The sequence below is a fragment of the Callionymus lyra genome, chromosome 9, assembly GCF_982586985.1.
Source record: "Callionymus lyra chromosome 9, fCalLyr1.hap1.1, whole genome shotgun sequence".
Classification (NCBI taxonomy): domain Eukaryota; kingdom Metazoa; phylum Chordata; class Actinopteri; order Syngnathiformes; family Callionymidae; genus Callionymus; species Callionymus lyra.
The window spans coordinates 7,023,261-7,036,112 of record NC_141826.1 but is presented as its reverse complement, the minus strand read 5'-3'; the positions used below and the strand labels follow the sequence as shown (position 1 = coordinate 7,036,112).

Below are 12,852 nucleotides of genomic sequence, written 5' to 3'. Positions count from 1 at the left end.
AGAAGAGGCTATTATGGTTCCTGGATGTAAGACTCATTTGTCTGGCTCGGTGTAACAAAACGTCAGGCGTTTAGTGGGTGTTAAAGGAATCAGTGGTAATGGAGGGAGCAGCATGCTTATTACTTCTGTAGAGATGCAGAATTTATTGTGCTTGATACAAAAAAATGTGCTGCGTAATTGCAATATTATGTTGGATGTAATGAAATTGTGAGGTTTTTTTTTTTTAAATCGAATTTATACATGTGTTATCTTTGAGCGCCAATTTCAAACTATGGCTTTTTATTTGTTGTAGTTTGTTTTCTACTTAATGCTAAAGGAACTTTTTTTTAGTTTATCTATAAATATATTTTGCTTCTTTCTGGTAGAAAGTTCTGAAGTTGTTATTTGAATTATGTCTTACCTGAAAGTAAAGGAATGGTCTATTAAATAAACATAATATGAAAACAAATGTTTATAATTACAGTAGTTTGGATGGATTTTCTTTTGCAGCATAAATCATGTAAAGAAAATAAAGTTAATTCTTATGTTGGCTTAAAACCCGGTTGTTTGCCAATTGTGTGATTTAACGCACATTTCTTTCTTTATTCTTTGTCCTCTTCAGGGAAGAAGAGGTCCAAGTTCAAGAATTTCAAAAGGTTTTTCGCCAGGAAGAAGAGAAAGGAGCCGTCGTCTCTTGGAATTGACTCAGAGCTGAAAAGCAGCAAGTCCAGCGAGAATGTCAGCAAATCAGCAGGAAACACACTCAGTCGCTCTGACCAGGAGAAAGGGTGAGGAGACAAACAAACTTAAACAGTTTATGAACTTTGTACATGATTTACATCTAGTAAACAACTTCATAGTTCAGATTGATGAAAAAGGAGATTAAGACTTTTAAGAGTCCTAGACCACCCAGACTTGGGGAAAAGTTTGTGTAAGGAAATTACATTTGGGTATTGACAGAAAGAACAAGTTACTGGATACAAGCGACAGAAATTATTCTTTAAATTATTCTTACCATTCACTATTAAACTGAATTTGTGGGCTGTTGATTGATGAGTTTTTTAGATTTAGAGCGTTAGAGTTTTCAAGTGTAATCTGCTGTAAAATAAATTAGCTAATTATTTAGAAGAGTAATCAGTTATATTTTCCGGATTTTAATAGTATTTCAATTCGACACATTTTGCATTTTCTGTCCAACAATTATGCTTTTAAATGAACTGTATTTTTGTAATGTAACGTTCGCAAAGAAAAGAATTGTGAAGTTTAAACATCCCTCTCCTAATGCACTTATCTAACCTTCATAGCTCTTCCTGTGTTTGTTAAAAGTCACAGAGGGTTACTTCCTCTTGACTCTTTTGTGATTTTCTCACTCCCTGCTATAATTATTAATGTCATTAGAGATATTCTTGCACTGAATACAACTTAAAATATGTCACGATTTAAATGACAATTCTTTAAATGATATTTCTCAATTACAGTCTCTTCAACAAGAATGGGTTCCAAATCTCCTTATTTATGTGGCGTCTCATTTGAACACAACACAGACTCACTGTATTCATTTGAAAGTTTTATTTTATCATCCAACATAGAGAAACATCAATTTAGTTTTTTTTGACATATTCAGAGCAGGTCCCTTTTAGCTAAATCAGGTTGCCTCAACTTTGGAACGGCATGCTCAAAAAATGAGACTCACTGAGTCTGTGCCTTTTTTCAAATATCTTTAAAAACACACTTTTACTGACTGACTTGATTTGTTAATGGTTTTAAACACAATTATTTGATTGCATTAGTTTCTTCTGTGCTATTTGAATACCTGTGTCATCTATTTTGCTTTGATCATATCATTGTTTTGTGCTTGATATATTGATATATTGATATATTGTGTCATGTTTAAGTGAATCATGTTTTGTTTTTTTATTCTGGTCTTGTGTAAACTACTTTGTGACTACTGTCAGTCTGAAAGGTCATATGTATATGATTCCTATACCAAAATAATATTAACTGTCTTGCACTGTCTGTCTCAAAAAAGGTCAAAGGTCAGCCTTGGCAGCAAGGCCTTGTCGCACGACTCCATTTTTGTTTCGGAATCATCAGACGGCAACGAAGCTCTGGGAGCGTCCCAGGACAGCATTCACGGAAGGGTGAAGTCGCTGCAGGTAGGAGAACACACACCGTCACACGTGCACAAACTGCTGGCTCACACTGATCTTGTAGAGAAGGAGAAAGCGGATTTTCCATCAGGGGGATTAAAAACAAAAGTCTTGCACGGTTGGAGGTTGACAGCGATGAGGAGGAGTTCAATCTTTTACATCTGATGGCTGCAGAGAAGGTCAAGGGTTCATAGAGATCAAGGTTTTAGACTCGCTATTGAGTGGGGTGTCGATGAAGGAATGAGCCAATTGTGAGTTGGATGTGTGATTCACAGGCAGTAAAAACCGATAAATCCAACGGTTATCGAAAAAGTCAGGGAACAAGGTGATCATTTATTTTTTAACTGTTGGCGATGTTTACAAGGGAAGAAAGTTATTTAGATTTTTTTCTGTTCTGATATTTAAAAAAGAATCAATCCACTGTACACTGTACAAGTATGTAGTATTATACAGTATATATATATATATATATATATATACATATATATATACATATACATATACAGTGCCTTGCAAAAGTATTCAACCCCTTTGCATTTTTCATGTTTTCCTGCCTCAAAACGTGGAATTAACATGGATTGTTTGAGGATTTGCGACATGTTATCTACTGAACATGCCCACAACTTTGAAGATTTTGAATTTGTTTTACTGTGAAGCAAACAAAAAATATTAAAGAAAATAACAGAAAAAGTCATTGTGCCTTACTATTCAACCCCCTAAAGTCAATACTTTTTAGAAGCACCTTTTGCGACAATCACATCTAAAAGGCACTTTGGATAAATCTCTGTGAGCTTGGAATATCTTACCACTAGGATTTTTGCCATTCCCACTGCAAAACTGAATCAATCTTTTAGTCTGACCACAGATTTTCTTTTTTTTTACAAGCCACTTGTACTTCTCAACTACATTGTCCCTCTCTTGCTTTGAGAGTTCCTTGGTCTTCATTCAGCCTTGAGCCTTTCAAAAAAGATGTGTATATATGTGCTAACAGATCATGCGACACTTGGATTGTATACTGGTGGACATAATTTCACTGATTATGTGTCATCTGAAGGTAATTGGTTGCACCATAGCTTTTTATCGGCTTCTTCTTCATCTTTTTTTTTTTTTTTTAATCGTTTAATGTAGATTTATTTCTACACGTCACCACCTTAGACTACTGTGTTCTGATCCATCACATCAAATCCAGATTAAAAACAACAGTGATTAATGCTGAAATGTCACAAAATAGGTAAAAATCCAAAAGCACTGTATATAGTAGTGGTTATGGATTTGGTTCCTCTACTATGGACCTATTTAATCAGATCATAATATAAAAAACAAGAGCAAACTTCTTCACAGTTTTCCTGTACAAATATTTACGATACAATAACAATCAAACTCACTTTTCCAAAATGCTTGTATATTTTTTTCCCTCTAAGAAAGATCTTTACAAAGATTACTGAAGTCAAATGACGTGTTAAAGAGACGAACTGTAGGAGCAAAAGCCTGACAAAACAAGTAGCTATTATGGGAGAAGGTAAGACTCAGACAGACAAGATGAGCTCCAGTTCACCTGCTCCACTGAGTTACCTGCAGGAGACTCTGACGCACTAATGAGATTTGCAAACAAAGACGGTATTGTAACAGGAAGTGCGTGTTTGTATAGTAGAGGGAGACAGAAGAAGAATCAATGCTTTAATCTGCTCTTTGAAAGACAGTGAAGCCAACAATCATAAGGTCAATAGTGCATAGTTCGACCGACCTGCTGGTTTCTCTGTGAATGTCTCACTCATCTGTGGATGTTTAACTGGAATTCTGTAGTTCTCGTCAGATCATGATCCATTTACTTCCTGGTCAGAATCATCAAGGACAGTCTGGATAAATATTGTGCCTGAAATTGTTGATTCAGTAATATTTCTTGGTTCTTTGAATTGTTATTTGCATCTATATTATATATATTAATAACAATATCATACATTCACCAAATATCAACACCTGCACAACTTATGATTGGATGCATTTTGGCTTTTAAGTAAAAACAGGTAACACAAGCAAGTGGGTTTGTCTTGGTTCACCAAGACAAACCCACTTGCAGGAAGACCATGAAGTTACCATCTCATCTAAGAAGACACCACACTAACGTATATTATATTACAATATATCATGATATGACCATATTGTGATTACGGATAGGTTTCTCTAGGGGTTTATCCAATTCCCGGGCCAAACACTGAAACACTGTCCATTTTTGAATGAAAGTGATATTTCTCAAAATGTTAATTCTGAAATTTAAAAAAAGTATTTTGTGTCAGTATAATTTTGAGGGTTAATTGTGAGAAAGTGTTGCATGAGGGTCTTTGCCAGGCAAGTTCCGATGTGGCGTGAGAGTGCTGAACTTCTGCTGTCATGACTATAGTTCTTATTTTACACAAAACATTTGATATGGTTAAAATGGCAGCAAAATCAAGTTAAGGCACAAAAAAGTCCAGGGGCCTCACGTACAAAGAGGTTTGTGGATCTTGTACTAAATGCGGTCGGAGACTCGAATCCAGAAAATGGGGCACGTTAAAAAATCTTCAGATGTATGAATAAATAAAACCACTCTTCCTTTGTACATCCAAATCAACGTCTTTGCCTCATTCGACCCTTTCCATGCCCTCATTTACATATTTAAATCATATTAAAATAAGCCAGAGTCAGTGATTTTTCCCTCCATGATCAGAAAAACAAATGAAAACATCAATTTAAACTGTATAATCAGTTTATATTCGTTCATTTAAAACATTTCTGACATGGATCACATACTTAAAAATTAGTGCAGACGAGCTCCAGTGTAAATGTTTATATTTTACATACACAGTTAATAATGCAAATGCTTCATTAACAGAGACGATCAGGGGCTTATTTGAAACATCTTAAAATGGAGTTCAACAAGAAAAAACTGAAAATCAGTAACTTAAAGCGCTGAATAGTGATGACAATGTGAAGATGGTCTGATCGTCTGAGCTTCATATGAATGTGTGACACAGCTGCGCAACCCATGTGCAAATTCTTATAACATTTATATAATAAAAAGCATTTTGTTTACAAATAACAAATGAACAAATAATATCAATCAATCAAATGGTATCTGAAAGCAGAAAACGAGTTTAAGATTTTTTTTTACCAACATGTGATTATGATCTTGTTAAAATCTGCTATACATATACAGCTGCATGAATGAGTTCAGTGGGCAAGTTGTTGCTACTATAGAAATCTTTTTTTAAGATTTCATATTTGTTAGAAGGCTAGTTGGGCAGTGTTGTTTCACATCTTTGATTGTCAATCTCGCTCATGCATTAAACAATACTATTTTAGTTTACAAACTTTAAAGTCCCACCTCACCAGGCAAAAACAGCAAAGTAAAAAAAAAATGTATTAATTTAAATCATCATACCTTCAAAAACTAAATTTCAGTTCTTTCAAATGTAATTTTTCAATCACAAAAAGGTAATTCAGTATTTTTAGTATCAAAGTCTGCCCCTGTTTTGTCAATAAAATGAACTTTATTGTCATGTTTCAAATGTATCATCCAATTGTCTTTTGGTAATTATAACCTGAAGCAAAAGTTTGTCCTCCAATACAACCCAGATGCTCACACGCCTACATGCTTACAAAAGAACTCCTACCTACAAGTGCCCTCTCTGTACTTCTATCTGTCCTGCGTATTTTTTTTTGCAGAGAAGCTGTTTTTTCTAAAGCTTCAGCTTTTCTAAAGTAAAACATTGTGAAGTCAGAGAATGTTTGCGTTACGCAGCTCCAGCTCAAGCAGGCCATCAGACTGGGCTCACCTCCATCCCTCATGTGTGTGAAGCGGACTGACGACACCGGAGCCATGTCGGAGGACGACGGTCTCCCCTGCAGCCCCCCTGAATGCTCCTCTCCTCACACTGCCTCTGTAAATGACTTGTAGCCTCTTCAAATTCCACCGCCTTTTTTTTATTATTTTATCTTACTTATATTTCCATTCCTGTCTAATAGAACCAGGGGCAGAGGGACAGCTTGACTAGTCTGGACAGTCAGGACGAGCAGGTAAACGGATTATGATGCCCTATTGAGAAATATAGATCTATGCAAGATAGGTGCAACAGAGATGTTGCCGACAACACTTGAAGTCAAAAAGGTCCATCTGCAAACAGAAGAGGTCAGGTCAATGTTTGTAGGCTCTTCCCTTGAATCTACTCCTTAGCCTTGTTTTGGGCTAGAAATGACGTTTTCTTTTGTAGGTGTAGGGGATAATCAATCATATAAATGCATAGTTATTTTAAGGTTTACATTTGAAGAGAGTGTATAAAAGACAATTATTCGATTTAATTTTTTTTATAATTTAAAATGAACACTCACATATTTACAGTGTTTATTCATTTTTGTGCTGCATTTAAACCTCTGGCCACTAGGTTGCAACTCGCGTCATTACCTCCCTGCCAAAGGAACAGCATAACCTGCAATATGGCAGCGATCTAGTGACATTGATTTAAAGATACCTGAGTTTATGGGTTTCCATTATAGTCTTTCTGCAAAGAAGCTGCATTAAACTTTTAAAATTGTTCAAGCTGTGCTTCGAACAAGTTTATATGCCGTGGTTTTTAGTGCTGACGTTTCCAAAAACCCTTACCCTAACCAGTCATCAATCTCGGAAGTCTACAACTCAAAGGGAATCGTTGTATAAACAAAGCGGGGCGTGATTACAGCTGGCTATAGGAGAAATGAAGACCATTATTACGAGGTCATAATGTGCTTCACTCTAGTTACTTGGAGAGGAAGACTCAACATTTGGAGTTGGGTTTTGACATTAGTTGCCCTTTAAAAAATGAATTAATTTTTCAGTTTATGAAAGGTGCAGAAGAATCAAACAGGAGCAGGAGATGCTCTTTAGTGAGTCAGAGACAGTGTTTTCATGTGAATTACTGAGGGACTTTTGGAAATTACCGGGAATATAAAACAAGTCACTGAACAACAAGAGCATTTATCTAGTGTCTGATTTTAATAGCAAGGTAGCAACATTGACCGGGAGTGTCAGCTGTTTTAACTTTTAACAAACTTTTCAATTGCTGGTTTAAAACGGCACTACTTGACCAAAAATATGGTTTAATTTTTAAATATTCATGAATTATGTAGTACCACGCTCCAGCTGTTATTTTACAGCGTACCTTTGTCTTGACGACGCACCCGGAGAGGCCAAGTGACCAAACTACTTTACAGAAAGGGTGCATGCTAGTTCATACATGCCATATGGACATTTGCTTAAGGGAAGAATTTGATATTCAGAAAGAAAGTGTAGAGAGAGGATTAATGGTCATTACTCAATTATATATTTGAATAAATAAAATAATACACATTATTATGATGGTGTTTTTTTATGGATATGTGGCATAATAATGTACTATAAATTGCAAAAGTCAGTTGATACAATACTACACTTGATCTCCACAAGGGCATATTGTTAAAATCTTGAAGACACTTGAGTTTACGTATTGGTTTTCAAGTCTGTGTTTTGCAGTGTGTTTCTGAGATGAGTCTGTGTGTAACTGTTTATGCATGCCTGCATGCTTGTGTGAGCTTGTGGGTTGTACTCAAAAAGCTTTTGCGCAATCCTTAAATGGTTCTCCTCAATAGTGCTTGATGCCTTTTTTTTTTACCGTGTGTGAATGTATTCTTTTTTCAATGTTTTTCAAAGGACCACGTATCATTTGTTATTCATGTGCATGTGCGTGGGTGCATGTATTTATGCATGTAGCCAGTCTAAATTCCAGTGGTTTGGCTTTCTGGCAGTTTTTTTTTTCTCAAATGTCTGTGACTTTGTTTCAGTCTTCATTTCTATCCAGAAACTTCAACAGCAGAGGAGTGAACACAACCATGAATTCCATTAATATTCTGCATTATTTTTGTGCATTTACTCTATAGATTCTAAATGTTTCATCACTTTTTTCATCTGTGTTTTGAATGTGTTTGTTGTTTTTTATTATTATTATATCAAGCTTTGTTTCTTACTCACATTTCAGGATGACTTACTGTATGTTTTGAAATTAACTTTTAATAAACATGTAGGAACATTGAATGGATGTAGAGATCATAAAGGTTAAGGAGTTGGCTAAAAATGAAGAGGATAAGGAAGGTTAGAGTAGCCTAGCTAAGGTCACGGATAATGGAGATGGGTTCAAGATCTTTGTTCACGGTGTAGACTGAAGGAGAAATTCCTGAAGGAAGACATCACTTTTGCAGCAATAGGAGAAAGAGGAGTTCCAGAGCAAAGTAGACGAGTTGCTTCATGAAGCTTCATCAACCCTTTTAAATAAACACTTATTTCCATTTTCATGATTACATAATAAAAAAAAAGTGGAGGGAGAAGTTTCAAGGTAGATAACATTATGTACACAAGGGTGAATCTGAGAGAGATGTTGACTGTGCCAGGATAGCGTGTTGCCTGGCAGCACATGCCGGTGATCGGCAGAGGGAGGCTTAAAATAGTAGCTAGAAGACGGTCCAGGATAGAATGGTGGACATTAGGTTACGTTAGCACTGGCACTGGAAGGTCAGGGAGTACTAACAGATGAGTGGGAAAGTAAAACCTAAGTAAGTAAGTAAGTAATATTTGTAGAGAACCTTTTCTAGACCAGGGTCACAAAGCGCTTTATGGTGGAATGTTGAAGTTCAGGAGGCAAAGAAAACTGGGATAAATAAGGAGTAGTGTTTGGACTGCAGATGAAGGGCTAGAAACTATGGCCAGATTTTATAGGGTGTGAGATGAAGTCGGAGAACTGATCTGAGAACTAAAGGGGGATCAAGTAGTTTAGCAAGTTGGACGTGAGGGAAGCTTTGAATGGTATGAAACGATAGAAGACATTTTGGCTGAAGTGTGACTTTTTGACTGCTAAAGTAAAAGGGGCTTTCTAGTCCTGATTTCATTTAGGAAAAGGTCGATGATCATATGTTGAACCCAGGCTAAGAGCACGATCACCAACTTCATGTAGTGTCTGTCTATGTCCAAGGAATAAAGTGAGTTTTTACATCCTGAACTTTTAATGAACACCTCTTTTGTTATTTGTCTCTGTCTCGTGGCCAGCGCTCCAGTGGAGTGGCGAGCCCCCTGGTGGTGATTCCAGCAGACTTCAGTCAAGCAGCCAGTCCTTTTTCATGCTTGGACAACTCTGCTGCCAAACACAGACTCGGTCTGAGACAAAAAGCCTGCAACAAGAGGAAACCTGCCAACGTAAGGACCTCACAGAGAAGCCTAAATAGCAAGATTACCTCGAGTGAATCTGCTAACCTGATTATGTTTCACAAAGATGTTTGTGATGTGTTTGTTTGTGTAACCTGCCTGGTTTTCCTGGTACTGTTCTGGTATTTTATATATTTAGTAAATTTTAAGAATAAGAATGAAGCTCACTAACGAGTAGCGATGGTCTGATGAAGCTTCATGAAGCAGTGTCATGTTTTTTAGAGGTCAGTAGGTGGCGCCATCAGTTTAAAAATGATGTGATGTTTCCTTAGAAGAGTTGTTCAAAATAAAGGTGGCCCAGAGACCGCCATCTAGTGGGCTCTGAAAAATAATGACACTGCTTCATGAAGCTTCAACAGACTGTCAGTACTAACCAGTGGAGAAAATAAATGCAAACAAAAAACACACAAAATGTTTATTTACGTTGTCAACTTGTGCACAAGTAGTTTACTGGGATATTGCCAAGACTTTAACTTCATTTTATTTTGATCTGTGATTCTACCGTAATGCTCCTCACTGACCGTTAAACTGCTGTTTCAGAGGCTGGAGGTTAAAGCTGAGAGTGACTCTGCCGTGGAGGAGCGCCATGTTGTTCCCTTTCCAGCATCATTGGATGGAGAGACGCCAGGTGACAGTTTTCCTCCATCTTTATTTGTGGTGCTGCACTTGGTGGCTCATATTTGTAGCTTCTTTCTTCCAGATACATGTGAGGATAATGATGACGATGATGAACGTCAACTAAATATGGAGATAGAGGAGGATAAGGAGAAACCACAGAAGAAGATTCAGCCCCTGCCTGGAGATAAGGAGGAGACTGAGCATGTGCCAGATGTTTCCCACTCTCCAGACACTTACGGTCTTCCTGAATCAGATCTCTCAGGGGAAACAGCAGAACTCCAGTCTCTGCCCTCCTCCAGATCCTCCACAACAGACAGTCCTGGGTGATTAGACACCATTTCCTGCCTGACCTTTCACTTTTTACTTACTGCTTTGTTTATTATTCCAGGGCCTCCCTAGTGTCCCCTGCTGGTGGGAAAGTGGACCTCTTAGATGGTGACGAAACGGAGAGCATGGAGGATGAAGCCTTGACCCTCGGAGAATATGAAAGCGTGGCAACTGAGGAGAGCACGTTTTTAGAGGAAGTGCTGAACTCCCTCAATAAACCTCATGCTTTAGTAACCGAGAGTGTTGAACAGAAGGAAGAATGTGAAGAAAATGTGGAGTTGGAGGACCTTGTAAAAGAGGTGGAAGATGACACAGATGTGAAGGCAGTAAGAGCAGAGGAAGAAGATACAGAAGACTTAAAAGAACCCAATGAAGGGATGAATGAAGATGAAAAGAAGGAAGGAAAGGGAGATGCTGATGAAGAGAGGGAGGCAGATGAAGAGGAGGGTAGGGAGGAAGAAGAAGAAGAAGAAGAGGAGGTGGTGGAAAGCAAGGAGGAAGAACCTGGCAACTACAAGGTTGATCCCTCCAGTGCCCTACTGTCCAGGCTGAGCTCGGAGGAGAACGACGAAGATACAACACATATCACAACAGTCCCTCTCTGTGATGAGGACGAGGTTAGTGAAGATGAAGTGGACGAGGAAGAGGAGCCTGAGGTAGAACTCTTCATCTCATGTAAAGTAAGTATTACCTTTGTGGGTAGTGTATTTCTATGTATTACATCACTGGTCACCTAATGATGGGAGGAAAATAGTGCAAGAATAATTCCAGTTTTTTTTCCAAGATCAGTTATAGAAACCAAAAACAAATAAATAAATAAATACAAGATCCTCTCAGAGTAGTAGTGGTGTGTATTGGCAAGAATCATACAATACGGTATGTGTCACCATATGATATAGTGTAGGAACAAGGGTATATTTTTAGTACTGCGAGAGTGTCTGAATCTGATGTTACAGAATTAACAACCTGGGGATTCGTTTTGAAACCAAAAAATGTTTAAACATCAGCTTTAAAAACTCCTGGAGTCGACTGTATCCTCTCCTCCTCAGTCAATGCTGGGATCCTGTGGGTTTAATTGTTCCCTGAGCTGCGGATCATGTCAAAACTAATGCCATCTAGTTGCCGGAAGTATTATTGCAACTTTAAAATGGAATAAACGCTGCAATTGTAAATATGAAATCAAATTATATTGAAAAAATAACGGTGAAAATGGGAAAATATGAAAGCCATACAAATAATAGATACTGCTTAAATACATGTTTTGATTACTGTTGAAGGATTTTGAAAGAGTATATTAGTGTGTGGATATTTTCTCACACCCCTAAAAGTGCACTCACAAATGACAGATAAAAAGTGTGAAAAAGAGTGAGATGAAGGTTCAGTAATAAAACTGTTGTTAAAGTGGTTTCAACTGTTTTGCAGCAAGAGGAAGACGTATGTACAGAAGTAGCAGAGGAACCCGAACCGTTCCAAGCGAAGATAGACGTGGAGGAAACAGCTGTGGGGAACGAAGAGGTGGATTTTCAGGAAGAGCGTGTGAACGACGAGCAGGAGACCTCCATGGAGGATGTGACGGAAGAGAGAGGGGAGGAGCAGGAGGTGGACCTGGATGAGGAAATGGAAGAAGAAGAATTGAGAAAGAAGGATGAGGAGCATCAGTTGGAAGAGTGGGAGCGACGAATGAAGAATGCAGAGCAGAAGGTGGTGGACGATGAGGGAGATGAGGAGACAAAAGAAGACAAGCAGGATGATCATTTTTCTGTCAAGGAGGAGATTTGCAATACCATGCCAGAGTGCCAAGAGGATGGAGACGCTGGTTTCATTGTTCATGAAGAGACTTTAGTCACACATGAGGAGGACACTTGTGAAGAGTTGGACCAGCATGTACCACAACAGGAGGGAGGAGAAGAGATATTAGATCCGGAACCTGATGATGAAGAGCAGAAGATAGTTGATGTTGTTGAAATGATAGAAACTTTCCAAAGCAGCTCTCCTGAGCCTTCAATCTCGCCACTTTCTGAGTCTCAACTGCAATCAGAAGAAGAAGACCTCAGCAGTCCCATTGTCCTCACCCCAACCACAGCCGTCACTAAAGTCCACATACAACTAATTTCTCCCAGCTCCGAAAAGCTTCCCAGTCTACCAACTGAAGGTGAAGATCCAGTCAGTCTCTCTGCTCCTCCTAAGGATTCCGAGCACTCTGAGGCCGAAGAGGAGAAGTCGCCCATCAAAGAGGAGGTGGTGGAAGAAGAAAGGAGTGAAGGCCAGTTGTGTGAGGAAGATATCAACCGGGCCTCCTCCGGTCCAGACCAGAGGAAGGTTCGATTCAATATTGCCACAGCTTGGCAGAGATCTCTGTCCAGTGAAGACAATAATGAGACGTCACCGGTGGAGCCGGAGAAGTCATTGGTGGAGCCGGAAAAGTCATCGAGCCCTGATATATTGGAAAGCTCTGAGAGCACCTTTTCCATACCACAGCAGAAGACGTCCCAGGAGCTGAATCTAGCCTCTGAAGGTGAGGGTGGTGAATCACACATG

General features: G+C 38.4%; 1 protein-coding gene across 3 annotated transcripts in view; it reads left to right on the top strand.

Annotated features, from left to right (window-relative positions):
• LOC148071636 (uncharacterized) overlaps positions 1–12,852 on the top strand; it is a 34,543-nt gene that overhangs the window by 18,560 nt on the left and 3,131 nt on the right. For 2 of the 3 annotated variants that reach the window (XM_087798689.1, XM_087798690.1), the window contains exons 3-11: positions 602–767; positions 2,009–2,135; positions 5,908–6,048; positions 6,132–6,182; positions 9,214–9,360; positions 9,910–9,997; positions 10,070–10,310; positions 10,376–10,994; positions 11,737–12,829. In XM_087798689.1, coding sequence (XP_087654815.1) covers positions 602–767; positions 2,009–2,135; positions 5,908–6,048; positions 6,132–6,182; positions 9,214–9,360; positions 9,910–9,997; positions 10,070–10,310; positions 10,376–10,994; positions 11,737–12,829 — 2,673 coding nt within the window. The remainder of the gene's footprint in view (positions 1–601; positions 768–2,008; positions 2,136–5,907; positions 6,049–6,131; positions 6,183–9,213; positions 9,361–9,909; positions 9,998–10,069; positions 10,311–10,375; positions 10,995–11,736; positions 12,830–12,852) is intronic. The other variant, XM_087798691.1, reaches the window with a different exon arrangement.